This window comes from Trichosurus vulpecula, chromosome 8 (genome assembly GCF_011100635.1).
Source record: "Trichosurus vulpecula isolate mTriVul1 chromosome 8, mTriVul1.pri, whole genome shotgun sequence".
In the NCBI taxonomy this organism is placed as follows: Eukaryota; Metazoa; Chordata; class Mammalia; order Diprotodontia; family Phalangeridae; genus Trichosurus; species Trichosurus vulpecula.
Genome location: NC_050580.1, coordinates 253,705,999 through 253,733,896, shown reverse-complemented (window position 1 = coordinate 253,733,896; position 27,898 = coordinate 253,705,999). Strand labels below are relative to the sequence as shown.

Sequence of the window (27,898 nt, the reverse complement as noted above, 5' to 3'; positions counted from 1 at the left end):
TTATTGAAAGTCCATATTTTGCCTTGGAGCATGATACTCAGTTTTGCTGGGTAGGTGATTCTTGGTTTTAATTCTAGCTCCATTGACCTCCGGAATATCGTATTCCAAGCCCTTCCATCTCTTAATGTAGAAGCTGCCAGATCTTTGGTAATTCTGATTGTGTTTCCACAATACTCAAATTTTTTCTTTCTGGCTGCTTGCAGTATTTTCTCCTTGATCTGGGAGCTCTGGAATTTGGTGACAATATTCCTAGGAGATTTCTTTTGGGGATCTATTTGAGGAGGCGATCAATGGATTCTTTCAATTTCTATTTTGCTCTGTGGCTCTAGAATATCAGGGCAGTTCTCCTTGATAATTTCTTAAAAGATGATATCTAGGCTCTTTTTTTGATCATGCTTTCAGGTAGTCCAGTAATTTTTAAAGTCTCTCTCCTGGATCTATTTTCCAGGTCAGTGGTTTTTCCAATGAGATATTTCACATTGTCTTCCATTTTTTCATTCCTTTGGTTCTGTTTTATAGTGTCTTGATTTCTCATCAAGTCACTAGCTTCCACTTGCTCCAATCTAATTTTTAAGGTAGTATTTTCTTTAGTGGTCTTTTGAACCTCCTTTTCCATTTGGCTAATTCTGCCTTTCAAGGCATTCTTCTCCTCATTGGCTTTTTGGAGCTCTTTTGCCATTTGAGTTAGTCTATTTTTTAAGGTGTTGTTTTCTTCAGTGTATTTTTCAGTATTTTTTTGGGTCTGCTTTAGCAAGTCATTGAGTTGTTTTTCATGGTTTTCTCGCATCCTTCTCATTTCTCTTCCCAATTTTTCCTCTACTTCTCTAACTGGCTTTTCCAAATCCTTTTTGAGCTCTTCCATGGCCTGGGACCAGTTCCTGTTTTTCTTGGAGGCTTTTGAAGTGCACTTTGTGGACTTCTTTAGGCTGTATGTTTTGCTCTTCTTTGTCACCAAAGAAAGAATCCAAAGTCTGAGTCTGAATCTGGGTGCGTTTTCGCTGCCTGGCCATATTCCCAACCAACTAACTTGACCCTTGAGTTTTTTCAGCGGGGTATGACTGCTTGTAGACTAAAGAGTTCTATGTTCCACGTTTGGGGGGGATGCGCCAGCTCTGCCACACCAGCACTACTCCTTCCCTAAGAACCCCCAACCCAGACTTGACTCAGATCTTCAGCAGGCTGTGCACTCCTGCTCTGATCCGCCAATTAATTCCTCCCACCAGGTGGGCCTGGGGCCGGAAGCAACAACAGCTGTAGCTGTCCCACCTCCACTGCCCCGGGGCAGTGGCCGAACCTCGAACTCCTTCCACTCCCGCAGCTTTTCCCACTAACCTTCTCTGCTGTCTTTGGTGTTTGTGGGTTGAGAAGTCTGGTAACTGCCGCAGCTCACTGATTCAGGGCACTACGGCCTGTTCCGCCCGGGTCCTGGTCTGTTTGGTCTGAGCTGCTCACTGGGCTCTGCTCTGCTCCACTCCCAGCTCCCATCTCCCAGCTCCCAGGATAGACCTCACCCAGAGACCATCCAGGCTCTGCTGGGCTGGAGCCCTGCTTCCCTCTGCTGTTTTGTGGGTTCTGCAGTTCTAGAATTGGTTTAGAGCCATTTTTTATAGGTTTTTGGAGGGGCTCGGCGGGGAGCTCATGCTAGTCCCTGCTTTCCAGCCGCCATCTTCCTGTCTTTTCCTTTTAACCTCCTTTGTCTGACTTCCTTATTTCTCTCACTTGGTCCCATCACATAACCTTGTCTCCCCACATTTGAATGAATGATTCTTCCCTCCCTTTCCCTTCTTATCCAACGATGAAGATGATAGATGAAGATTTATTAGAGCTCTTTAGGTTTACAAATGGAACCTCATTTAATCGTCACAACAACCCTGGTACATAGAGGCTATTATTATCCCCATTTTAGATATGAGGAAACTGAGGCAGAGGATAAAGACTTTGCCCAGGGTCACAAAGCCAGTGTCTGAAGCTGCATTTTGAACTCTGGTGTTTTTGGTGCTGTATGCATGGCGCCACCTAGCTGCCATATCTAATCAGCTATGACGGAATTGGGGGATTAGGACAGCAAGGGGTTAATTTTGAGAACTGGGTGAACCACACTGACTCTATTATAACTCAGTTCTGGAGCTAGCTCAGTTTTCTTTCTGTTCAGTTATGGGTCAAGTCCAATTTCTGCCCTGTGAGAAAACTTTATTCAGTTGTGGGAATTGAGAAAAAAATGTATCGCATTGTTTGAACCTAGCCCTGTGTGGCTGGAAAACTGGATCACCTCCACCTGATGTTTAAGACCCTTAACTAAGGACCTAGATTATGCCACCCAGAAACCCAATCAGATCCAAAGACGGATGCAAGGAGTTTTCTCACAGTCGTACATCACAAGCAACCCATGTGTCTTCTCTGTAAACTGGCCTTTTGCTCACCTTTGTATCCTCAGTGCTCGCAAACACAGAATCTTCAAATTAGTTACTATTTGTTGAGCAAATGAAGGAATAAATAAATTCTTGGAAGGATAAGCATAGCTAAAGAGGTGCGAGATCATGGTGTACCCAAGAGACAAGGTGGTACCTGGCCTGACTGAGAGAATTTCCAGATGAGGGAATTGACAGGAAGATGATGATTTAATATAATTTGGTCTAGTGGAAGGAGTACAAGGCTTGCTCTCTGGAGAGACCTGGGTGCTTCACTGCGTGACCCTTAGTCAGTTACTTAATCTTTCTAAGGTTCTGCTGCTTCATGTCTAATAAGGGGAAAATAATATCCAGCCATACTTACCTCTTAAGGTTGTTGCAAGAATCAAATAATATATGTAAAACAATCTGCCAAAATTAAGATCATATACGTACGTATGTATCTGTGTGTGTATGTATATATCAGCTATTATTATCATTATGATTATTACTTTTTATCAAAAGCTACGTCCTTCTCTCCCCAGGAACTCAGCAAAAGATTTTCTGCTCTGCGAAAAACAAAAGGGGATGGGAATTGCTTTTACCGAGCCTTGGGTTATTCCTACCTAGAGTCCCTTATTGGGAACAGCAGAGAAATTCTCAGGTAAATGAAATGACTGTGTGGATTCTTCCCTGTTTACACATTGTGTCTTCTGTGCAGAGTCCAAACTCTGAGGGCAGGAGTTGTTGTTCGTTTTGTCTGTGTCTTCTCCTAATACAGTCCTTTGCACACTTTAGGCACTTAGTGTGCAAAGCTGTTACGTTAGTGTTACATTGGGTTCGACTGTATTGGGTTGGAATGGCGAATGCAACACTCGATCCAACCAAAAGGCTATTTCAGTGGCCTCAGTGGTTTTCTCTTTGTTTGGTTCAGGCCATATTTAGAAAGGTAGTGGTTCGTGTTAGGTGTGGGTTGGAGCCAGCTCAGTACTTGTGAGAGCTGATTGTTAAATTTCCACATGCACACTCACACCTCAGAAATCAACAAACGTTACAAATCAAGGCTTGATTCATTGTTTTGTTGACACAGCAATATGTGTAGACTTCAAAGGCAGCTAGGTGGCACAGTGGATAGAGTGCCAGGCCTGAAGTCAGAAAGACTTCCTGATTTCAGACCCGGCCTTAGATACTTCCTAGCTGTGTGATCCTGGGCAAGGCACTTAACCTTGCTTGCCTCAGTTCCCTCAGCTGTAAAATGAGCTGGACAAGGAAATGGCAAACCACTCCAGTATTTCTGCCAAGAAAACCCCAAACGGGGTCACAAAGAGTCAGACACGCTGAAAAACAACACCTAGACTTTAAACAGCGAATGGAAAAAATGTTAATGATGAAGAGGAAACTTAAAAGTGTGACCAACATAGTTTTTCCCCCCAGAGAGCTGATTATTAAACATTTACTAGCACACACCCCTGGTTAGAATCTTTGAAGATGTCTTCTAACAGCGAGGGATATTAAACAGTGGAATAGGGGCCTAAGAACCTGGCTTCTCATTAATGCTGGGCCTTAGTATCCTCATCTGTAAGATGATCTGTAACGAACCTTCCATCTCTGACATTCTCTATTCTTTGGCATCTTGTGTTCTGTCTCCCTTCTAGTTCTTGTGTTCTACGTTCTAGGTTTCCTTTTTGTTCTTACACCCTATGATTTCTATGTCTATGGAGTCACCTTTCCCGGTGGCCTTGAACGTAGGTAATTATCTGCTCCCTGCCATGGTTTAGGTACGGCGCTGCTTGGAGACAGGGAAACTGAATAAATATCTTTCCCACGTGCCCCAACTGATTCACGGGCCAGGTCCAAACTAGCAAAAATAGATTGTTTTAGGACGGTTAACTAGAGAATTCAAGCCAAAAACAAAACCCCCAAAAGCCTCCATGACAGGAAGTATTCTAGCAGAAGTAGGTTAACCATTTATTGGGTGATTACAGAGATTCTGTCTCTCTTTACTGTGTGACATGGGAGGCACTAGCACGGGACCGCTCAGCATGGCGTGCCCACATCAGAGAAGAAGCTGTGCTCTCTGAGCAAAGCAGAATTGAAAGAGCTCAATGGAAACACAGGATGCGCAGATTTAGAGAATCCACTCCAAATGTTCACGTGGACTATTTGTGGCTGACCTGTGGCAGAGCATTCTGAGCTTGTATTGGTCTGATCAGCCACAGACGGACACACTGAATCTTGACTCAAGCATAATGATGTCATTTTGGTCCTCTCTGAGAACGAAGGACAACAACCAACCAACCAACCATTGATATAATCGATAAGGTACCAGAGGTGGAGTCAGGAAGACCCACGTTCAGATCCAGCCTCAAGCACTTATTAGCTCCAAGACCTTAGGCAAGTCATTTCACCTCTTTCTGCCTTGTTTGTAAAAAATAATAAGAATAGCGCTTACTTTCCAGCCTTGTCGTGAGGATAAAGTGAATACTATTTGTAAAATTATTAAAATGTCATTATTATTAAAAGTATCAAAATTGTTAATTATTATTAAAATAATTAAAATTTAAATTTATTAAAAATAAAATTTGTAAGATGCTTTTCAAACCTAAAAGTGCTATATAAATTGTAATTATTATTATTAATATTACTGGCTTTATTTAATTATATCACCAGGATCTGATCAGACCTGGCCTTAAACATAATGGGAATAGATGCCTACCTTACAATGTGACCTGAAGACTACTCGGACATCCCCTTGCCCCAATGTGTGGATCACAGATGTAGAGCTAGAAGGGACCTAAGAAACCATCTAGTCTGGCCCCCTCACTTTACAGATGAAGTAACTGAGGTCTAGGAGGTTAATGACTTGAGCAAAGTAACACAGGGTACAAACATCAGAGGTGGGATTTGAACCCAATGCTTTGAATCCAGAGCTAGAAGTCTTTCTACTCACTACACCACACTCTTACTTACCCACCTTTGGGGCTATCGTAGAGGCCTAAAATATCACCATTAGGGTTCTGTTCAAATGAAGATCTACCTCTACTACCCAAGTGATATTCATAGAATCATAGATGGAATATTCAAGGTCATCCAGTCTGACCTTCTCATTTTTTACATATGAGCAAACAGACGAGGAAGGTTAAGCCACTTGCCCAAGGTCACACCAGTAGTCTAATGGCACCACCTTTGCTTGAACCAAAGTCTTCTGATTCTGCCTCCAAAATTGTCTTCTGCCTGTACGTGCTCCTCTCCAACCCCAGGGTAGCTCTGCTAGGAGGGAAGGCTGGGAAGACTAAGAGCCTTCTGGACATCCTTGAGGGAGGGAGGGCAGTCCCAGGAGAGGGATGAGGACGTGGAAGGGAGAACTTTTCTTGTTTCACCATTTGTCAGCCTGGATCTTATTCTCCGCCATGCTCAGACTCATAGTAGCACAGTGTTGGAAGGGAACTCAGAGGCTATCCAGCCTTCTAGCCCAAGCCCCATCCAGAATATGAATCTTTTCTATAACGTCCTTGCCAAGTGGTCATTTAGCCTCCGTCTTTAATTCTTAAGGTAGCCCGTTCTATTTTCAGGCAGTGCTTACCACTAAGAAGTCCTTCCTTTTAATGAACTGAAATCTGCCTCCTTGTAATTTCTTTTTTTTAAAAGAAATTTCTCCATATAATTTTCATCCATTAGTCTTAGCCATGCTGAATAAGGTCAATCCCTCTGTTACTTGACACCCCTTCAGATAACTGAAATCCAGATACAAACTTTCCTCTTCTTTTACCAGTCTTTCCTTCTCCATATTAAATATTCCCAATAACTTCAACAGAGAGGATGGTTTTGAGTCCCATTCCTGTCCTGTTCACTCCTCTCTGAACACACTCTAGTGTTTTAATACCTTCCTCTGAACATATTACAGTGTTTCCTTTCTAAAACATGGCACTGAGAACAGAACCTAATATTCCAGATGGAGTTTGGCCAAGTCAGAGTGATGATCCTGTCACTTCCCCAGTCCTAGACACTATTCCTCCACTATCAAAATCCCACTTGATTTTTTGGATTGCAATTTGTAAAAGACCTATGACTAAATCATGAGGAGAGGGGGCCACAGAGTTAGTACCATAGATTGTTACATCAGGTAAAGACGTTAGAGGACATCTGGTCCACAGAAAATTTGTTCAAGCTTGCAATCCACTAAAACTTTTAGTTCTTTTTTAAAAAAACTACATTTCTCCCATCCTGTAGTCATGTGGTTGATTTTTTGACCCTGAGTGCAGTACTTTACATTTATTTGTATTCAATTTTATTTTACTAGCTTCAGCCCACAACTCTCAACTCTTTGAGATATTTTTGGATCCTATATTTGTGGGCTAACTGGAAAAGACTCTAGTGTTGGGGAAAATTAAAGGAAAGATTAAAAGTAAAGGGGACGGCAGCGGACAAGATGGATAGATAGTGTCATAGAAACAATGAACATGAACTTGGACAGACATCGGGAGAGAGTGGAGGAGAGAAGGGCATGGCGTGCTGTGGTTCATGGGGTCACAAAGAGTCAGACACAACTGAACAATAACGTGTTTGTGGTCCGTTGTATTCGTCTCCACTCCTGAATTTGTGTTTTCTGCAGATTTGGTTCACACCACCTTAATCCAGGTCGCTACTAAAAACCAGGACAGGACAGGACAGGACTAAAGACAAATTTCACCAAAAGAGGAAAGAGGAGCTCATAGAGTGAGGCCTAGAGCTCTGTGGTGTTTTTTCTGAAACATATCACTAGATGACATGATCCCCATATTTGGCAACCCTGGAACTAGGTGTTTGTCTAGTCTATTCTGTGACTTCTGGAAAAGAAAAGGACACAAATCATCCATAACAGCCTGTTCAAAGTGACTATAAACCAAACCTGAAGAGCCTGCTTTGCATATCAGCCTATCTAAACCCCAGGAGAGTACACTGACGTCTCAGTGTTCCCAAAGGGAGAGCTTTGAAAGGAAAGAGCTGATAGAAAATCCTAACCAGAAGTGACTTTCTATTAGAGACCCCAGGAGGTACTGGGATGTTTTTAGAGGTGGGGTACCATATGCTCCATAGGCTTGCTCCCCCATCCCTTTTATTACTTTGAGGAGGAGGTAAGACTATGGGACTGAGCCAGGGGATGAAGAAAGACTGGGAAAACACAGCTCTGACAACTAACTAGATAAGGGACCATGGGCAACTCTCTGCATGTCATCTGAGAAATGGGAATAATTTTGCACTCCCTATTTCACAGATACGTAAGGAGAGTATATTGGAAAGCTTCAGCGCTCTGGATGAATGTGCGTTATTGTTAACATCATTCCATAATTGTTCCCTTCAGAGGCAGTTTCTGTAACTGGAAACACAGGCTGCCTTTGATGAGAGTAGCCCCTGGCCTGTCTTCCCTTTATAGACACAGGAGATGGGATAACAGGAGGGACATTGTGAGTCTCAATGAAGATAATGGATGTAAAGCACACTGCACACCTTACAGCCCTGCGTAAATGCTGTTATTATTTTATCTTCATCGTTCCCATCATCACCATCATCATCCCACGGTCACCTGGCCTCCAGTCTGGTGATAACTTCATTCCCTGAACCTTCTACTTCACCTCTGCTGAGCCCAAACAATGTTTGTAGAGCGGTACAGGGGCGTGCTGATAGACATTTAACAACCAAGCTCTCCAGAAGGAAAAAAAATATACACACACTCTGAAGTTTCTTTTGCATTATTAACACTTTAAGTCTAGATAATCGACAGAACAATAAATCTAGCCTTGATTTGTATCTCTGCTGGTTTCTGAGGAATAAATTGTTCATACTAAAAATTTAACAATAGCTGGTGAGAGCTGGCTCTGGCTCATCTGTGGATAGCAGAGCCCATGCTGCAGAAGCTGCATGTAGAGGGTGCACCTGACACTTTGTTCATGACCTCTAATCTTTAGGTTCGATCCCTTTCAGGTTTAAGGAGCGTGTGCTACAGACGCCAAAAGACCTTTTAGCTGCTGGCTTTGAAGAACACAAATTCAGAAACTTCTTTAATGCTGTAAGTAGCTTGTAAACTGTAGCCCAAATACCTGGAGGGCAGTAGTACTAAGAAAGCATGAAGGTAGTGACTGTGTGATCATGGTCGAGTCAATTAGATTCTTGGAGCCTTGGTTTCTTACAGAATGGAGATAAGGCTTAGTAGGGGAACATATATCCCTAACAGGGGCATCAGCCTTTCTCTCACTATGAGGCTGCATGTGAGCAGCTAATAACTTTGCACCTCTAGACTATTGTTTCTAAACTGGTTCTTAGATTGCAGCTATAGAACCCATTGTGTTGACAGGTAGAACAAGGCAGCCAGATGATACCACTTCTTGTCCAAGTAGATTAGATTCAGGGAGTCTATGAGGCTTTCCATATGTGTATATGTCTGTGTATATATGTATGTGTATGTATGTCTGTGTGTATACACACACACACACACACACACACACACACACACACACATATATAGATATAGATGAAGATGATAGTACCTAAAGACCAGAATTTCTGATGGAAGCTTCCAGCTAGAAGTATCCAATTTCAGAAGAAGTTTTAGATGATACCATCAAGGTCACACTTGTAGCTGACCTGGTGACATAAGAATCTTCCAGCCCTTAGGTGCCAAGACCTCAATTAGCTCATAGCATGATCTGACGATCAACAAGACCTCCCCGGGGCACAAATACAGGGAAACAAAACAAAACAAAGTCCATATACACATATACGTGTGTGTGTGTGTGTGTGTGTGTGTATGGTTTTGTTTACCTGTGTGTATGCACGTGTGTTTGTGTTGCCCAGGGTTGATCAAAGATGTGCAGGGCATAGACCTGCCTGTGTGAGTGTGGCAATGGAGATGATCCAAAAACATGGATCATCTATTTTGTTGTTGTCATTTGTGGTTGAAGACATGCAGGGGCAGCTGGGTGGTGCAGTGGTTAGAGTACTGGGCCTGGAGTCAGGAAGATTGCTCTTCCTGAGTTCAAATCCAGCCTCAGACACTTACTATGTGACCCTGGGCAAGTCACTTAACCCTATTTGCCTCAGTTTCCTGAACTGTAAAATGATCTGGAGAAGGAAATGGCAGACCGCCCCAGTGTCCTTGCCAAGGAAATCCCAAATGGGGTCACAAAGAGTCAGATGTGATTGAAAAATGACTCAACAATAAAAAAAGCCAGGCAAGTTGGCATAGTGGATAAAGAGCTGACCTCCAAGTTCAGAGGCTCTGGGTTCAGATCCCATCTCTGACACATGCTGGCTTTGACACATTGCCATTCACTTAACCTCTCAGTGTCCCAGACAGCTAATACTATACATTGAAAAGAAGGTGGTGGTCTGCATTGAGAGAAACAATTTGTCAGTGGGAGCACACTACCCCAATGAAATCACAGATCTGGTCTTTAAAAAAAAAAGTTTGACCTTGGGATGCACTTAGTTCTCCATCCTTTTCCCCCATGTTTAGCAAACTCTATGTCCCAGTGTTGTTCTTGGTCACATGTGTGCCTTAGCCCTATGTTGATAATGCAGTGACACCTCCATGGTTGAGACAGCTGGGGAAACCTGGTAGGTCTAGAGAGCGTTTATGGCCAGAATTGGCATATGTTAACGTTCTAAAGTAGGGTAATGAAGAGGCACTGAGCTCTGATGCAGGCAGACTTGAGACTCTCCTGTACATAGCCGGGTTTCATTTCCCTCATGGGCATGGAAAGAAGTGAATAATCCAAAGGGGGAAAAAAATTCTACAGTTGGACTATAGTTTAGGACCTCAAGGCATATTAGATGTCAGGATCTGAGTTCAAATCCTGACCCTGCTATTTATTATGTAAGATGCTTCCCCTTCCTTGTCGTCACTTCTGTCAGTTATAAGATGAAGCAGTTAGACTAAATTATCTCTATAATCTAGTTGTGTAAATCTACCATCTCATGACCGTGGGCCTGAAACTCAGGCTGACGCACACAGACTCATTTCACCCCTTCTTCCCTCTTCTGACCTATACCTTGTTTGACGCCACATTACCACAGCCTCTGGTAGACCAACTGGACCACAGAGAGAGGAGGTCCCAGGTCCTCAGTGTTAGAACTTTAGAAAGTGGAGCTGGGAGAGACATTAAAACAATGATGTCAAATTTAAATAGACCATACCAATCAAATTACCAAAAAAAATATTTAATAGAGCTAGAAAAAATAGTAACAGAATTCATCTGGAAAAACAAAAGGCCCAGAATATCAAGGGAGTTAATGAAAAGAAATGCAAGGGAAGGTGACCTAGCCGAACCAGATCTTTTGTTGTATTATAAAGCAGCAGTCATCAAAACTACCTGGTACTGGCTAAGAAACGGAGAGGTGGATCAGTGGAACAGGTTAGGTACACAAGACACAATAGTCAATGACTATAGTAATCTATTTGATAAATCCAAAGACTCTGGCTTCTGGGATAAGAATTCACTATTTAACAAAAACTGCTGGAAAAAGTGGAAAATAGTATGGCAGAAACTAGGCATAGACCAAAATCTTACACTCTATACCAAGATAAAGTCAAAATGAGTACATGACTTAGATGTAAAGGCTGATCCTAGAAGCAAACTGGGAGGGCCAAGTTTATCTATCAGATCTATGAAGAAAGGAAAAATTTATGACCAAACGAGATAGAGAACATTCTGACATGCAAAATGGATGATTTTGATTATATTAAGTTGAAAAGTTTTTGCACAAACAAAGCCAACGCAACCAAGATTAGAAGAGAAGCAGAAAGCTGGGAAACAATTTTTACAGCCAGTGTCTCTGATAAAGGCTTCATTTCTATAATACATAGAGAACTGAGTCAAATTTATAAGAATACAAGTCATTCCCCAAATGATAAATGGTCAAAGGATATGAACAGGCAGTTTTCAAATGAAGAAATTAAAGCTATCTATAGTCACGTGAAAAAACGCTCTAAATCACTATTGATTAGAGAAATGCAAATCAAAACAACTCTGAGGTACCACATCACGCCTATTAGACTGGTTAACATGGCAAAACAGGAAAATGATAAATATTGGAGAAGATGTGGGAAAACTGGAACATTAATGTATTGTTGGTGGAGTTGTGAACTGATCCAACCATTCTGGAAAACAATGTGGAACTATGCCCAAAAGGCTATAAAACCATGCATACCTTTGCCCCAGCAATACCACTTCTAGGTCTGTATCCGAAAGAGATCATAAAAACAGGAAAAACAACTCACATGTAGAAAAATATTTATAGCAGCTTTTTTGTGAAGGCAAAGAATTGGAAATTGAGGAGCTGTCCATCAATTAGGGAATGACTGAACAAGTTGTGGTATATGGATGTAATGGAATACTATTGTGCTATAAGAAATGATGAGCAGGCAGACTTCGGGAAAATCTGGAAAGACTTATATGAACTGATGTTGATTGAAGTAAACAGAACCAGGAGAACACTGTACACAGTAATAGTCATATTGTGGAATGACTGACTTTGATAGACTTGGCTCTTCTCAACAATGCAAGGATCTAAGACAACTCCAAGAGACTCATGATGGAAAATGCCATTCACATCCAGAAAAAGAACTTTGGAATCTGAATGCAGATGGAAGCAGACTATTTGCTCCCTTTTTCTCTTGTTTTGTTTCTTCTTTCTCGAGGTTCCTCTCTTTGGTTCTAATTCTTCTTGACCACTAATTCATTATGACCACTGTGAAAATATGTTTAATGTGAATGTATATGTAAAGCCTACATCAGATTGCATGTTGTCTTGGGAAGGGGAAAGGAGAGAGAGGGGGAGAAAATTTAAAACTCAAAATCTTATGGAAGTGAATGTTGAAAACTGAAAATAAATTAATTATTTTTAAAAATTCAAATTGAAAAGGGGGCCACTAAACTACATAAGGACCCTTGTGAGCACATATTGACTAGAAATACACATATTAACATTATATATGTTTTATTGTATTTTAATTTATTTTGTTAAATATTTCTCAATTATATTTTAATCTGGTTTGGGCCACACTCGTGTATTATAGCTGTTGGCTGTGCATTTGACACCTCTGCCTTAAGATATCAAATATCAGAGCTATAAGGAATACTTAGAGACATCATCTCATTTTATGTTTCCCAACTGGTAATTTAAAAAAAAATTTTTTTTTTTACAAATTTGTAAAGCATTCACTATGAAAGTTACTTATTACCCATTAACTTTCAAAAACTGGCTCTTCCTGCTCCATGTGTCCTGCTTCTCTCTTCCATCCCTGAGCTCCCAGGCCATGCCCCCCCAAGCCTTTCAGAATCACCCCACACCAGTTCTGGGGGACAGCATAGTGCCCAGTAGAGAATGTGGACATTTATGCTCCTCAGAATTGTTTGGTATCTGAAACACTAATTCAATCACACGGGTAGGCAGCCATACCTCAAACAGACAAGTTTGTTTCTCTGCTTTCCTGCCTCAGCTTTTACTGTTTCTGTGTCTGAAATATTCTCACTTCATGCCCATACTTTAAATCCCAACTTACGTGTTGCCAGTTTCATGAGGGCTTCTCTGATTCTCTTCCCCTGAGCCCCTATCAGTAATATCCTTTCTCCATTCAGATCCCAAATAACACCTCTGTTTAGAGCTAATGTACTGTCTTCGTGTCATAAAATAGGAGTGGGTGTGTGCGTGTGTGTGTGTATAATCAAAGGACTGTGCTGTTGAAGAACTTAGAAATCACATTTTACAGATTAGCAAACTGAGGTCCACAGAGGGCAAGCCCCATGAAGGCAGGAATTATTATCTCAATTGTATTCCTTAGGCAGCCTGTCACAGAACGCTGCATGCAGTAAACAGTAAGTGCTTGTTGAAGCTTTGACATTTTTAAGCCCAAGGAAACAGGCTTAGAAACACACAATGACCTTGTTTTCTAAGTGGATTGTAATTTCTGGGGGGCAGTGGGGAGAAATGAGTCATTTTGTAGTAGAAAGAATACTAGACTGAAAATTAGGAGCCCTGGGTCGCCTTTGGCTCTGCCACACACTGGCTCTGCAGTCTGGGAAGGGCTGCTTGGGGGTGCAATGGAGTGATTACTGGCCCTGGATGCAGAAAGGTTCATTTTCCTGAGGTCAAATAGGGCATCAGATACTTACTAGCTCTGTGACCCTAGGCCAGTCACGTAACTCTGTTTGCCTCAGTTTCCTCATCTGTAAAATGAGCTGGAGAAGGAAATGGCAAACCACTCGAGTGTCTTTGCCAAGAAAACCCAATAATGGGGTCACAAGTGAAAATGACTAGACAACAAAAAATTATAAAAGAGTTAATACAAGGCTTTGAGGTTTACAAGGTTTTGTTTTTTGTTTTGTTTTTTGACGCAGGCTCTCATTTAATCCTTACAATAACCTTGTGAAGATAGGGCATTGTCATCCTTATTTTAAAGAGGAGGAAACAGACTCGGAGAGTTTGAGTGACTCGCCCATTGTCCCACAGCTAATAAGTGTCAGGAGGATTCGAACCCAGATCTTTTGACTCCAAGTCCAACAACACTCTTTTCATCATACCAAACTGCCTTGACGTCCCAGGGCTTCGTGTTTCCTCATATGTGATACGTGATAGTTGTTTCAGTTTCTAGGGTCCCTTCTAATTCCGACATAGTTCTACATTCAAAGTTTCTTTCCTGTTTCAACATTCCAGGAAGCCGATGAGTTCATAATTAGTGAACAAGCCTGTGCCTAGGTTCAAACTTCCCCAGAACCCAGAACTGACTTATAGTTTGGGGTGGGGCTTGTTCAGGAGTGTGTGACTTAGGACTGACCTGAGATAATAACAAAGTATTTCTAACTTATCGGTTATTTTGTCCTGGAAACAGCAGCTTAGAGGTTGTGATTAATGTAATTAATACATAACATGTTATATAACTGTATATAATATGTAATAACATTGTGTTTGTCCTGGAAATGTCAGGAAAATGATGACATGACTTGCAGTTAACTCTGATTTCAGGGAGGGAGGGCTGTGCCAGGTTCCCAGCCTCACTTTCTCCTCCAGAGCCCTCTGAGTCCAGTGGCCAGCTATTCATCAGCATGACTAGAGATGGCCCAGGATGCAATGGGAGACCCTGGCCCTTTTAGGCTAAGGTACTTTCAGGTTCTCACTTTGAGTGAGGTAATGCCCATTCAATGACTAGGCCTCTTTAAGAAGTGAGTCAAGGCAGCTCCAAAAGACTCACGATGGAAAAAGCTACGCACAGCCAGAGAAAGAATTACAGAGTCTGGATGCAGATTGAGGCAAACTATTTGCTCTCTTTTTTTCCTTCTTTTTTGGTTTCATTTCTCCTTTCTCGTGATTCATTCCATTGGTTATGATTCTTCTCTACAACTGGTCTATTGTGTAAATAAGTTCGATGTGAAGGTAAATGTAGAACCTACATTGGATTACATGCCATCTTGGGGGGGAGCAGGGAGGAGAGGGAGGGGGAAAGAAAATTTGGAACCCAAAAACCTGTGGAACTGAGTGTTGTAAACTAAAAATAAAAAATTAAATTTATATAAAAAAAGAAGTGAGTCAAAGGATGGTCCCTTTAATTAGAAAAAAGAAATTAGAAAATCGAACTGGGAGGGGAAGACCCTCAGGATTGCTCCTCAAAAGAGAAAGTTATCATTGGCATATAGTAATTGAATATGTACTAGTATAATATATAGTTATTATTATCAGCTTGGAGGTTATTATAATTCTTCAACTCTGGGGACTGAAAAAGAAAAGCCTAGGCTCCGGAATAATGAGTTCTTGTGTGTTTTATCTGTCCTTCACCCCCCCGGCCTTAGTTTTACACCTTGGTTGAAATGGTGGAGAAGGATGGCTCCGTTTCCAACTTGCTGAAGGTTTTCAATGACCAGAGCTTTTCGGATCGGATCGTCCAGTTCCTGAGGCTTCTCACCTCTGCGTTCATCAAGAACCGGGCAGATTTCTTCAGGCATTTCATTGACGAGGAGATGGATGTCAAAGACTTCTGTGCTCAAGTAGGTTTCCCCTTGTAGTGACAGAAGAGGGAGTCTTAGATATAGCTGTGTTCACTGCTTGTATCCCAAGGCAGACCTGGGAGAATATTAAACTCTGCCCCCGTGCCCTCAGGGAGCCTGGATTTGACTCCTGAACCTGACACTGCCTAGCTATGTAACCTTGAGCGACATACTTTGTCTCTGGGCCTCCGATAATATGGAGGCCCCTTCCGGTTCTAATATTTTGTGTTCTCAAGTAAGGAAACTGAGGCCCAGAGAGAAGAGGGCAGGAACTATTTATTTATACTGTTTATCTGTCACAGCAGATTAATATAGAATTTGGCATGCAGTCAAAAAATAATACATGTTTATTAAAGTTTTAACAGTTAAAGCCTATTTTAAAGACAACTCAGTGGTGCAGTAGATGGAGGGCTGGGCCTGGAGCCAAGAAGATGTATCTTCATGAGTTCCAATCTGGCCTCAGACACTTCCTAGCTGTGTGACCCTGGGCAAGTCACATAACCCTGTTTGCCTCAGTTTCCTCATCTGTAAAATGAGCTGGAGAAGGAAATGGCAAACCACTCCGGTATCTTTGCCAAGAAAACCCCAAATGGGGTCATGAAGAGTCAGACACGACTGAAAAATGACAGGACAACATTTATATAACTCTCACTGTGTGCCAGGCACTGTGCCAAACACTTTATAATTAGTTTAATCCTCACCATAACCCTGGGAGGTAGGTGCTGTTGTTATCTGCACAATACAGATAAGGAAACTGAGGCAAAAGAAGTTAAGTGACTTGCCCAAGGTCACAAAGCTAGTAAGTGTCTGAGGCCACTTTTGAACTCAGGTCTTCCTGACTCCAGGCCCAGGGCACTATCCATTATTATTATTAATTATTATTTTCTGGGATCCTCGGTAAAGCTCATGGGTGACCATTTCTCCCTGTCTTGGATGGGTTTTGGCGATCCATCCTTACGTCTCACATGGTGCTAATTCTCTCCTGTGACCGGGTGGCCATATGTTATCAGCAGCAGCGTGGGCTAGTCCGTCCATGGAATAAAGCAATATTGATTAGTTTACTGGGGAATTAACCCCCTGAGTCCATTCCTAACCCCCCTAATCTCTCGTCCTATGTTTCTGAACCCTGTTCTCTCGTCGGTCCTCACAGGAAGTGGAACCTATGGCCACGGAGTGCGACCACGTTCAGATCACGGCTCTGTCTCAGGCACTGAACATACCCCTCCAAGTCGAGTACGTGGATGAAATGGACACGGCGCTGAACCACCATGTATTTTCCGAGGCTGCCTGCCCTTCAGTTTATCTACTTTATAAAACCTCACACTACAACATACTTTATGCAGCCGATAAAGTGGGTTAATTTTAGGCCCTGCAGTGTAGAGTGTCAAACGACAGGACTACATTCTAATAGAGCATTCTGGGTTTTTTTTTTTTTTTAATGATTTAGATGTTTCATTAGCTAGAAGGAAATGTACAGCCTTTGGGGGCACATCACTTACAAGGTGGTCCCCAGGTTCTGTGTTGGATGACACCAGTTAGCCAGCAGAAAGGCTGCTTTTTACCTCATCTAGATCACCTGTCATTGACTTCTGGTAACTTTATAGTGTTTGTTTGGCTACGGACCAAATGTTTTCCACCTCCGACTGGGTAAATGGTGTGAGAAAAGAGCCCTTGACCAGCAATCAGGAGACCTGGGTTGGAATCCTGGCTCTGCCACTCACTTGATGCCCAGCTTTTAACAAGTCATTGGCTCTCTGGAGCTCAGTATCTGCATCTGTAAAATGGGGCAGGGTGGGTGAGTAAGCAGATGTTGAAGATCTCCTTTTTCCACTTCTTAATATTATGTGGACTACAGCTGTTCACCAAAGGTAATCCTTCAAGAGAAGAGGCAGGGAAAATTGTTTCTACATACAATGTTTTGATTGCTAGAGCCCCCGTCGGAGCCAAACCAGAGTAGGATCATTAGATTTAATGTTGAAAGGGCCACCTATCTTAAATCATATACTCTGGGATCTGGGAGTTCTTATTCAGGGGCTCATGGATAGATTTCAGGGGGTGGGGGTTGCAAATTTGAATGAGAAAAAATATCATGTTTATTTTCACTAACCTCTCACTGAAATTTAGCATTTCCTTCAATCCATCCTTCATTACTGTTATTCTGAGAATAGGTCTGTGTGCTCCACCAGACTGCCAAAACCATTCATTATACAAAAAAGGCTTAGAATCTTACAGATGGGAAAATTGAGGCCCAGAAAAGTCAGATGACTTGCCCAGGGTAAAAAGGGCAGAGCTAGAATATAAACCCAGCCAAATCTCCTAATGCCAAAGCCAGAGCTCTTCCCACTGATTGGTTAGCGGTCTGACATTACCTTTTATTCAGGCTGAATGGCCAGTTCAATCAGGAGGAGCCCCTGAGCACGCATTCACCATAGTGTATATAAACAGAAGAAACTGGGCTTGTGGTGGAGTCTCCCCAGCTAGGCTTCCTTACCTCTTCAACAGTGAGCCCGTTCTGATTTGAAAATCAGCTTAGGAGTACAATGAAGAGCTGTGCTCTCACTGGGCCCAAAGATACCCAGACTTTCAGGGGCAGTTGAGTCAAGAGCCACCCCCTTCCTCCCCCACTGCTACAGCCTCATCCACTGAGAACTAATTTGGTTTGTTTCTAAATTCCACTCATTAGCATAGAACTGTAGATCCTATGGTGGTCCTTAGAGCCCCAGCACATCCATCACTGTCTTTTTATATATGAGGAAACTAAGAAGTTAAGTGAAGTTTGCCACATTTGTCACAGCTAGTGTCTGAGGCAGGATTTGAACTCACGTCTTCCTAACTCTCAGTCCAATGCCCTACATACTTCACTAAAATAGTGTAATTTCCAGGAGGTCTTCTATCTAAGTAACAACCAGGACCAAGCCTGAGATTCTGAGAAAAGATGAAATCAGGCATATTTTTCGTCTGGCTCTGTGTGTTCCTGACCAGCTACCCTGAGCCCCCTCACCATTTCTGGCTTAGGAAACTGAAGCAAACCAATGAAAAATGGTGAGGAGGCTGCTAGGTGGCACAGTTGGGTAGAGTGCTGGGCCTGAAGTCAAGACGACCCGAGTTCAGATCCAGCCTCAGACACTTAACTAGCTGTGTGACCTTGGGCAAGTCACTTAACCTCTGCCTTCCTCGGTTTCCTCGGCTATAAAATGGGGATCATAATGGCACCTACCTCCCAGGATTGTACAAATGAGAGACTGTCTGTCTGTAAAGTGCCTGGCATAGAGTAGATGCTACATAAAATGCCAGTTAAAAAAAAAGGAACAGCATAGGATAGACCAAATTTCAACACTAAAGCTCCCTGAGAAGAGAGGCTAGTGATTACATGGGTCTCCTTTTTCCTGTAAACTGCAGATGGCCCTTAGGAAAACACTGATTTGGGTTCACAACCTTCAAGGCCAGTAGTAGTAAGAATACTAAATGTGGAGTCAGAGGCACTGAGTTCAAATTCTGCCCTTTTTATATCCTTGGGCAAATCTCTTCACTTCTGGGCCCATTTCCTCATTTGTGAAATGAAAGGGTTACACACTAGAATCTCACAGGGTTGTTTTTGTTTCTTTTGGGGTTTTTTTGTTTGTTTTTTAACTCTACATCCTATGAAATCATTGGTAATTATCAAATTTTCTTCCTGTCACTTTTTATACAATCAAGAAGAAAACTAGGCTGGGGGGGGGGTGGGGGGGTCATAAGACAGGGGAGATTGGGGAGCAAAGTGAGAATGAACTGAGTGCAAACACCAGCCCTTCTGATAGGCAGGGCTCACAGTTCTGCATTCTTCTGAAGGGAAAGAGGGAGACCTCAGATAACATCAAAGGACAATTCTACACCAGTTCTTAAATTTACAGGCCTTCCTCTCTCAGGTTCCAATTCTGAAGGGATTTTTGGGATCTGTTGGTGCTACTGTTGATGTCACTGCTTAACAAACCAAGTTTACTGTTTACAAGTGCAGTGCCAAGGTTTGAACACTTGTTTGAAAACAACGTTCTACTTTCATTAAAGACATTAGGCTTCTTAAGTAAATGCAAACATGTTTGAATTTCACATGGGGAGCTCAGGTTCAGTCAACACTTGCAAAATCGTGGCGTGGCAACTTAAATGATCGTTCTGCACAGCGGACAGGACTCTGATCCATGAATTGTATATTAACTGCTGTACCCCGTTTTCTGGACACCAGTGCTTTGATCTGTATGTTAAAATGTCGTGGTAGTGAGAGAAAATGTCCTTTGATGGATACACAGTGCCTAGCACATAGTAGGGTGCTTAATAAATGTTTATTGACTATCAGCTAGTATTGATGGGATTTTCCAATATTATTTTTCACTGCCCATTCCAGACTAGCCTTGTACTCAACCACCTCAGTTAGTGGGAGAGAACATCCTTGATGGATGCACAGTGCCTAGCACATAGTAGGGAGCTTAATGTTTAATGACTATCAACTATTATTAATGGGATCTTCCGACATGATTTTTCTCTGCCCATTCCACAGACTAGCATTGTATTCAGCCTCCTCGGCCAAAGGGAGCCAAATGATCTGGTTCATCAAAATAAATAATTTGCTGAAATATTTAAAAACTCTGAACATTATTCTGTGGTCAGGCACTTAGTCCTCCTCATCAGATCTCAAAGCAGCAGCCTAAGTTTTATTTCTTTTAATGTTAGCACACGTGTTGGATGTGAGTTCTCTGTTCAAAGTTATGCTGTGAATTCAGGTGCCTCATCTGTGCATCACACGTAAGGGAACGGCTGTACAGACAGACATGAGATAAGAGGAAAGGAAAGTGGTTTGTATGCATTTTGTCCCAGGCAGGATCACACCTAAATGGTGCTTACACACAGGCAGTGTTTAAAGGAGTCATTTCACCCATGCGATCCTTTCTCCATTCCTCCAAAATACAGGACAGAAACAAACCAACTCCTTGTAGTCGCCTGTTTTACTCTCATTTCTTAAGAATTCTGCTCTAATCCAAAGGGCTGGTCCTAAGTCAGTGAGACAGCAAGCACGAGCCAGGGGAAAATTTAGGGGGCACAATGCATTGAGCGCTCAGCCTGGAGTCAGGAAGACCTGAGTTCAAATCCAGCCTTAGTCACTCACTAGTTATGTGACCATGAGGAAGTCATTTAATCTATGCCTCAGTTTTCTCACCTGTAAAATGGGGGATAATAACAGCACCCACTTCCCCCGGAAGCTGGGTGGATAGAGCACTGGGCTTGAAATCAGAAAGACTCATCGTCATGAGTTCAAATCCAGCCTCAGATACTTCCTAGCTGTGTGACCCGGGGCAAGTCATGTAACGCTGTTGCCTTAGTTCCTCATCTGTGAAATGAGCTAGAAAAGGAAATGGTCAAACCACTCCACTATCCTGGCCAAGAAAACCCCAAACGGAGTCGTCAAGAGTCAGACACAACAGGCGGAACACCACCACCTCCCAGGGTTGTTCTGAGGCTCGAATGAGATAATTCTAAAGCACTTAGCACACGAAAAATTTTATATGTTAGTTATTATTTACAAGCTGCGTGACCTTGAGTAAGTCACCCCCCTCTGTGCCTCTCTCTTCCCCATTTGTAAAGTGGGGATATGTTTTAGCCTCATGATTGTGAGGAAAGCACTTTGTAAACCTGAAGCACTGTGTGAGATATTAGGAGAAGACGAGAATTATGAATCGGAATGTGATGTTAAAATATCGGCATGGTTTGGAGATGTAGACAGTCAGCATTTTTTTGCCAGGGACAAGGCAAGTCTTGCCTTCAACATGACCCTCCTCCAGCTTGAGTAACTTCCCCGACAATGCTACGTTTCCACAGGGCAGTTCTTGGTTACAGGAACCGTGGGATGTTTTCCCCAGAAATGAGACGATGCGGAAGAGAGAACCGCATTCAGGTTTTGGAAGAGGGATTAAAAATAGCCTCCCTGGCCCAAGAAAGCAGAACTAGGCCTGATGTAGGGTTGTTTACAAGGAAGCAGGTATCGGCTCAACATAAGCGACACCTAACAACGGAAGAGCTTTGAAAGGTAAAAGCGAAGGTCCCCATAGATGAACATCTTCTGCCCAATCAAATAACTTTAATGATAGAAAACAGCTACCCTTAGGATGGCGCTTTGCACCTGGGAGGGGATGCTATCCCACCTTAACCCATGGGAGCAAAAGCTGATTAAACCGGGGAGCAGGAGGGTAAAATCAAACTTCCCAGCTCCTCTGGTTTGGTTCTTCAGTGTGGTTGCACTGACTTCTATGAAGTGTTAGGGACTCTTGGGACATGAAATAAGCCCATAATCCAACACGAGAACAAAAACTGCATTCCAAGATGGAACCGATGATACTAAGGGCGGCTCACGTTTCCATCCCGCTTGACAGTTTACAAAGCACTTTCCTCACTGCCCGCATTTACAGAGGAAGTCATGACGTCAGTGTCCAGGAGTCAGAAACCGAGCCCACGGCAGCATTCAGAGGACTGGGTGCGAGTCATCCAGTCAAACCCCTCCAGCCTCCTCTGTACAGACGGATAAGGAGACGGAGGCTTCAATTAGGGGTGACCTAATAACAGAATAGTGATCGCCGGCATTGTAACACTGGCACAGAACTCCACGAGTTACCGTGTTTGAGCAACTTAACAAACCTGGTGCATGAAGCAGGCATCTTTGTGGTTCAGTCGCGTCCCACTCTGTGACCCCCTTGGGGTTTTCTTGGCAAAGACATTGGAGTGATTTGGCATTTCCTTCTCCAGTTCATTTTACAGATGAGGAAACTGAGGCAAACAGGGCTAAGGGACTTGCCCAGGGTCACACAGCAAGTGTCCCATTTGAACTCGGGTCCTCCTGACCCCTGGCCTGGTAGTCTATCCACTGTGCTACCTAGAAGGAAGTGCTACTATCTTCATTTTACAGACGAAGAAACTGAGGCTGAGAAAGGTTAAGTGATTTGCCTACAGTAACTAAGTGTCTGAAACAGGATTGGAATTCACATCCTCCTGACTCCAAGTCCGGTGTTCTGTTCATTGCGCCACCTAGCTGACTTCCTAGTAAGGGGTAAAGCTGGGATTAAAATCTAGGTCTTCAGGGCAGCTAGGTGGTGCAGTGAGTGGAGCACCAGCCCTAGAGTCAGGAGGATCTGAGTTCAAATCTGAACTCAGACACTTGACTGTGTGACCTTGGGCAAGTCACTTAACCTCAACTGCCCTGCCTTCCCCCCTCCAAAAAAAAAAAAAAACAAAAAACCCAGGTCTTTCTATTCCAAAGCCAATACTCTTCTTTACCAGGCTGATGCCATTTGGGATCCTCCCCTTTTATCACTGGCCCAAATAGACTGACCAATGCTCCATATTCTATTTATGTAATACTTCAGAATTTTATATCCAGGTAAAACGTTTTCACCTTAATGACCCCTGCCGACAACACCCTCACAAGGTTCCCCAGGTGGTCCGTCAAAAGCTTATTTTTGGTGAGTAGTCACATTCGTTGCCATAACAACCTTTGTTCCCCAAATTGGCTATTTCTCCCTCTTGCATACCAGTCCTTCACGCCTGCCACTTTCTCTAGTGAGTCAGGACTTTTTAAGAGGAATGTTGTCGACTGGGCAGCTGTTGTGTAAGGCTTGAGTTACCTGTTTGCTGCAGATCCTGTAGCCTCATTGGTTCATATGCTGCATGATCAATAAACAGTCTTGGCAAGGTCTGGAGCAATCTCAAAGCTCAGGGCTGACAGGGTGTGGCCTGCTCAAGCTGCATGAAACCCTGTCATTATGGGTAAACATCTCCCCAGTGGCTGAGCTGTCTCAGAGCTTCATTTGCTACACACTGTGGGTCATGAACCAATCTTTGCAGGGGGTAAGTTAGCTGACTTTTGAATGCTTGTCCCCCTTTGTAAGTCTCTGAATAAAGCTTGATGAATCATTTGCCTGCTAGAGAAAGTGTGTTAGATGCCCACCACTTATAAAACAGGTTCCCACTAAGAAATGATCTGGGTAATTAACACAAAGCCTACTGTCAGTAATTCAACCAATGGTCCAGTTTCGTATCCTAGGGTAACAGGACCACAATGGGGAGCCTTTGGGGTTTGAGTCCTGACTGTATCACTTACTAGTTAGATGACCTTCAGGAAGTCACTTGGCTGTTCTGTATCTGTTTCCTTTTCTATTAAACAAAACAGCTACAAAGTCATTTCTAAGGTTACCTTTGCAGCTACTGTTTCTAAGCCTTGTCTACATGATGGTACTCTCACCTGACAACAAACGCATGGTACCAGACACAGTCATGAGCGAAAGGCACCATGGAACAGCAGCATGGGCACTGGACTGGTAATCAGAAAAACCTTGGGGTCTAGTCCTAACTCTGCTGCTTTCTAGTTGCAGAACATTTAGGAACATCAGTATCCCCATCTATAAAAGACATGATGACCTCGCTACCTACCTCACAAGGCTACTGTAAGGACTAAGTAAGGTTAAACAGATGGGAAGGGCTTTATAATGAAGTATTTATATGCTGACTACACCAGAAGTTCATCTTCTAGGGATGCATGGCAGTGACCTGTGGGTCTTGAAGACTATGCCACGGAGCACACCAAGTCTGTGCCTAGCACTGATCAGTCATCCCACCTAGTTGAGGGCCAAAGGGTTTGACATCCTAAGTTTCAATGTGACCAATTTTTTTTTCACCCACAGCGATTCGTGAAAACTCTCCTGAGAACATGCTCTGTATGGTGGGATGGTCCATGCCATTGAAATCACAGATCCTTGAACTGTTATCATTGGTTACCCCAAACCACCATACATGTATTTTTTTTTTTTTGCTACCTCCCCTCACTTTCTCTCTTCTTCTGTTGCCATCTCAAACTATCCGTGTGTATCATCAGCCATTGTTGGCCTTCAATACTAACAGAATTCAGGCCTGCCATCCTCTACACTCCCAAAGCCACCCAATAAAAAAATAATATTTTCCCCTATCTACCCAAACCTGGGCACAACAAGCATGATTTACCTAGCCTGCCTATCGACACAGCTCACGGCCATTTAACTCCCCACTACCAAGTCCTTTTTTCTTTCTCTGGTTTTACTCATCCATACTGGTATAATGAAAAGTTTTGATGTTGGGACAACTAGGTGCAAAGTCTATCTCTACTATTTCCTATCCACGTGAACTCAGGCAAGTCAGTTAATCTGAGCCATACTTCTCTGGGACTCGGTTTTCTTTCTGTAAAATGAGGGGAATGGATTAAATTCACGTTGTCTCTAAAACCCTGACTTGCAGCTCTACATCTTGTGAGTCTATAATCAGACAAACCCCACAAAGTTTGGGGTAGCCAGTGAGAGTTCGAAAATCTACTACTGTAGATTTTCTACTAGTGTAGATACTGTGCTGGAGAAGCCTTCTGAGAGTTCCTTGGACCAGCAAGGAGGTCAAATCGGTCAGTACTTATAAAGAAATCAATTCAGGCTGTTCACTGGAAGGTCAAATACTGAAGCTGAAACTTAAATACTCTGGCCACATAATGACAAGATGGGACTCACTGGCAAAGACCCTGACGTTGGGAAAGAGGGAAGGCAAAAGGAAAAGGGGACATAGAGAATGGGATGGATAAATCACGAAAACAGTGAACGTGAACTTGGACAGACGTCAAGAGACAGCGGAGGATTCGAGGGCTGGGCACGCCGTGGTCCACGCGGTCACAAAGAGTGGGACACAACAGAAGCAGTAGGTTTTGAGCTCTCATTAGCATATGTAAATGCTATTATTAATAACAGTAATTGTAATGGCATTAATGGAGCCATTTAAGGTTTGCCAAGTGCTTAAGATTTTACTCCCAAGATTTATCACCTCCTGGGAGGTAGATGCTGTTATCTCCACTTTACAGAGGAGTAAACTGAGGAAGAAGCTGTGACTCGTCCAGAGCCACAGAGCTAGAAAGTGTCTGAGACCAGATCTGAACTTCTTTTCTTATGATTCAGTTAGCACAGAATGAGCTATAACTCTGGCCAGCGCAGCACTTCACTTGACCTTACTCATTTTCCACTCTGCAGAAAGGAAAAGCTGGGTCAAACGTAGGAGATACAGGTTGGGGAGTCATACGCATTTAACTGCAAAGCTGACCCATTGCCAATTCTTTTCTTTTTTGCTTAGCATGGGGTAATAGAAAGAATCAGGAGACCTGGGTTCAAGTCCTGATTCTGCTCCTTCCAGGCTTTGTGACTCAACTCCAAGCAAGTCACTTAAAATTTCTCTGACCACGAATTCCCTCTTTTATAAAACAGGGATAACAAAACCTGTACTATTCATCTCTCCAAGAGGTTTATCAATCAGTCAGTCAATAAACATTTATGAAATGTGTACTTTACACCAGGCACTGTGCTAAGCTCTGGGGATATAAAGAAAGGCAAAAGATAGTCCCTGCTTCAAGGAGCCTCACAATCTAATGGGGGATGACAGCACACAGAAAGATGCTGAAAAGGAGGTTGGGGAGGAAAGGATACTTGGTATAGGGACATGATACAGTTCTGCAGGTGGGAATGATGAGATGGTTGCCCTGAGCTCCCTCTTAACCAAAGGATTTAAGAAGAACTCCAATATCCACCCTCCCTCCATCAGGGGGACTGTAATGGCAAGCAAAGTGGGACTATTTGTTATCTTTTGTTTTGGACTGCTTCTCAGCACTGAGGTAATCAAGTGCCTTTGATTGAATCTTGTCTTTGTTTGAATGAAGAGTCTTTGATTAAATCAAGAGTCCTTGACTGGAAACAGTATATATACTCTGAGGTGAGCATTTTGCTTTGGGGGCTCACTCATTGGAAGAGTACTTATGTGATCTGGCCACAGAAGACTCTGCGTAGCTGTTAAGGAGCCCCCCGGCTTTGAAAACCCAGATGTTGGTGCTTCTCTCTCTCTGGTAACTATATATGTATTGCTATGGACAGATAGTTAGAAGCCCTGTCTGCTGATCTGTGTTATTTGCTCTGTTTATATAATTTCTGTTTGTGTTTTCTCTGAAGCTCAGGGTGTTGACTTTTTCCCCTGAACTAAGTGAATGATATATGTTTGTTTAATTAAAGTGAGATTGTAAACCCCTTAAAAGTTGCTTTCCTTAGAAAAGCAGATCAAAGAACCTGTGCTAGCAGCCTTCCTGTGTGCTGGTGTTACTGGCCTTACACCACAACAGCTGCAAGCAGCATTGCTGTTACAGGGACAAAAAAGCCCCAGGGGCAGGGAGTCCTGAAGAGGTGTGAGTTTCAGAGCTGTCATGATCTTTCAGGAAGATGTGTTTGTGGATGAAGTGTGTGATGAAGTCCAGGTGAGAAGTCAAATGCGAAATGATGCAATGGCTCCCCTGGGTTGTGGGTAAAGCACTTTGTAAACTATAAAGGCCTATATAAATGTGGGTTACTATGTTGTAGTGGATGGTCAGCAGTAGATTAGACAGCATTTCTTAAACTGTGGGTCACGACCCAAAGGTTTCTGAATATGCAATGCTGCCAAAACGTGAAAAAGGGTCAAAAGGGGTCTGAAGTCCCCGCCTAGGACACAGGAAGACCCGGGTGCAAGTCTCACCTTTGAGCCATACTGTCTTGGTATCTCTCTTAATTTCTCAGTGCTCCAGCCAGCACTCTAAGACGGCAAGTGGCAAAACAGTTACTGATCTGCATTGACATTAAGAGTTCCCTTGCCAGAAGTTCCCTATAACAGTGAAATCATAGGTCCAGTTTAAACATAAATGTTTAAGAAAAAATGAGGAGAATCATGGACTTAGGGGCAGTGAGGTGGCGCAGTGGATAGAGCGCTGGGCCTGAAATCAAGAAGACTCCTCTTCCTGAGTTCAAATCTGGTCTCAGACACTTACTAGCTGTATGGCCCTGGGCAAGGCACTTAACGAGTCTGCCTCAGTTTCCTCATCTGTAAAATGAGCTGGAGAAGGATAGGGCGAACAATCCTATATCTTTGCTAAGAAAACCCCAAATGGGGTCATGAAGAATGAGACACAAGTGAAAAACGACTGAAGGACAAAAGTACCGGACCTCAAGTTGTGAAAACCTGAGTTCAAATTCAGCCTCAGATACTTCTTAGCTGTATGACCCAGGCCAGTCACTTCACCCTATTTGCCTCAGTTCCCTCACCTATAAAAGGAGCTGGAGGGGGAAATGGCAAACCACTCCAGTATCTCTGCCAAGAAAACCCCAAAAGGGGTCACGAAGAGTCAGACACGACTGAAACGACTGAACAACATGGACTTAGAGTCAAAGGACCTATATTCAAATCTTCCTTTTACTATTTACCAGCTGTGTGACTCTGGACACATCACTTAGTTCCTCTAGGCCTCAGTTTCTTTATCTGTAAAATGAACTCCGAGGTCCACTTGGAGCCCTAAATCCGTAAGCCTAAGTGACCACAGTATCATGAAGCCCACCCTATCTGGATCTTTGCAATTATGCCAAATGTTTCCCTTCCAACTAAAAATTCATGACGACCGTC

General features: G+C 42.9%; 1 protein-coding gene across 1 annotated transcript in view; it reads left to right on the top strand.

Moving 5' to 3' along the window:
- OTUB2 (OTU deubiquitinase, ubiquitin aldehyde binding 2) overlaps positions 1-20,015 on the top strand; it is a 42,265-nt gene extending 22,250 nt beyond the window's left edge. Inside the window, exons 3-6 of the mRNA XM_036735029.1 lie at positions 2,933-3,051; positions 8,349-8,433; positions 15,209-15,403; positions 16,554-20,015. Of these exons, the coding sequence (XP_036590924.1) occupies positions 2,933-3,051; positions 8,349-8,433; positions 15,209-15,403; positions 16,554-16,763 (609 nt within the window). The 3' untranslated portion in view covers positions 16,764-20,015. The remainder of the gene's footprint in view (positions 1-2,932; positions 3,052-8,348; positions 8,434-15,208; positions 15,404-16,553) is intronic.
- The last annotated feature ends 7,883 nt before the right edge of the window (positions 20,016-27,898 follow it).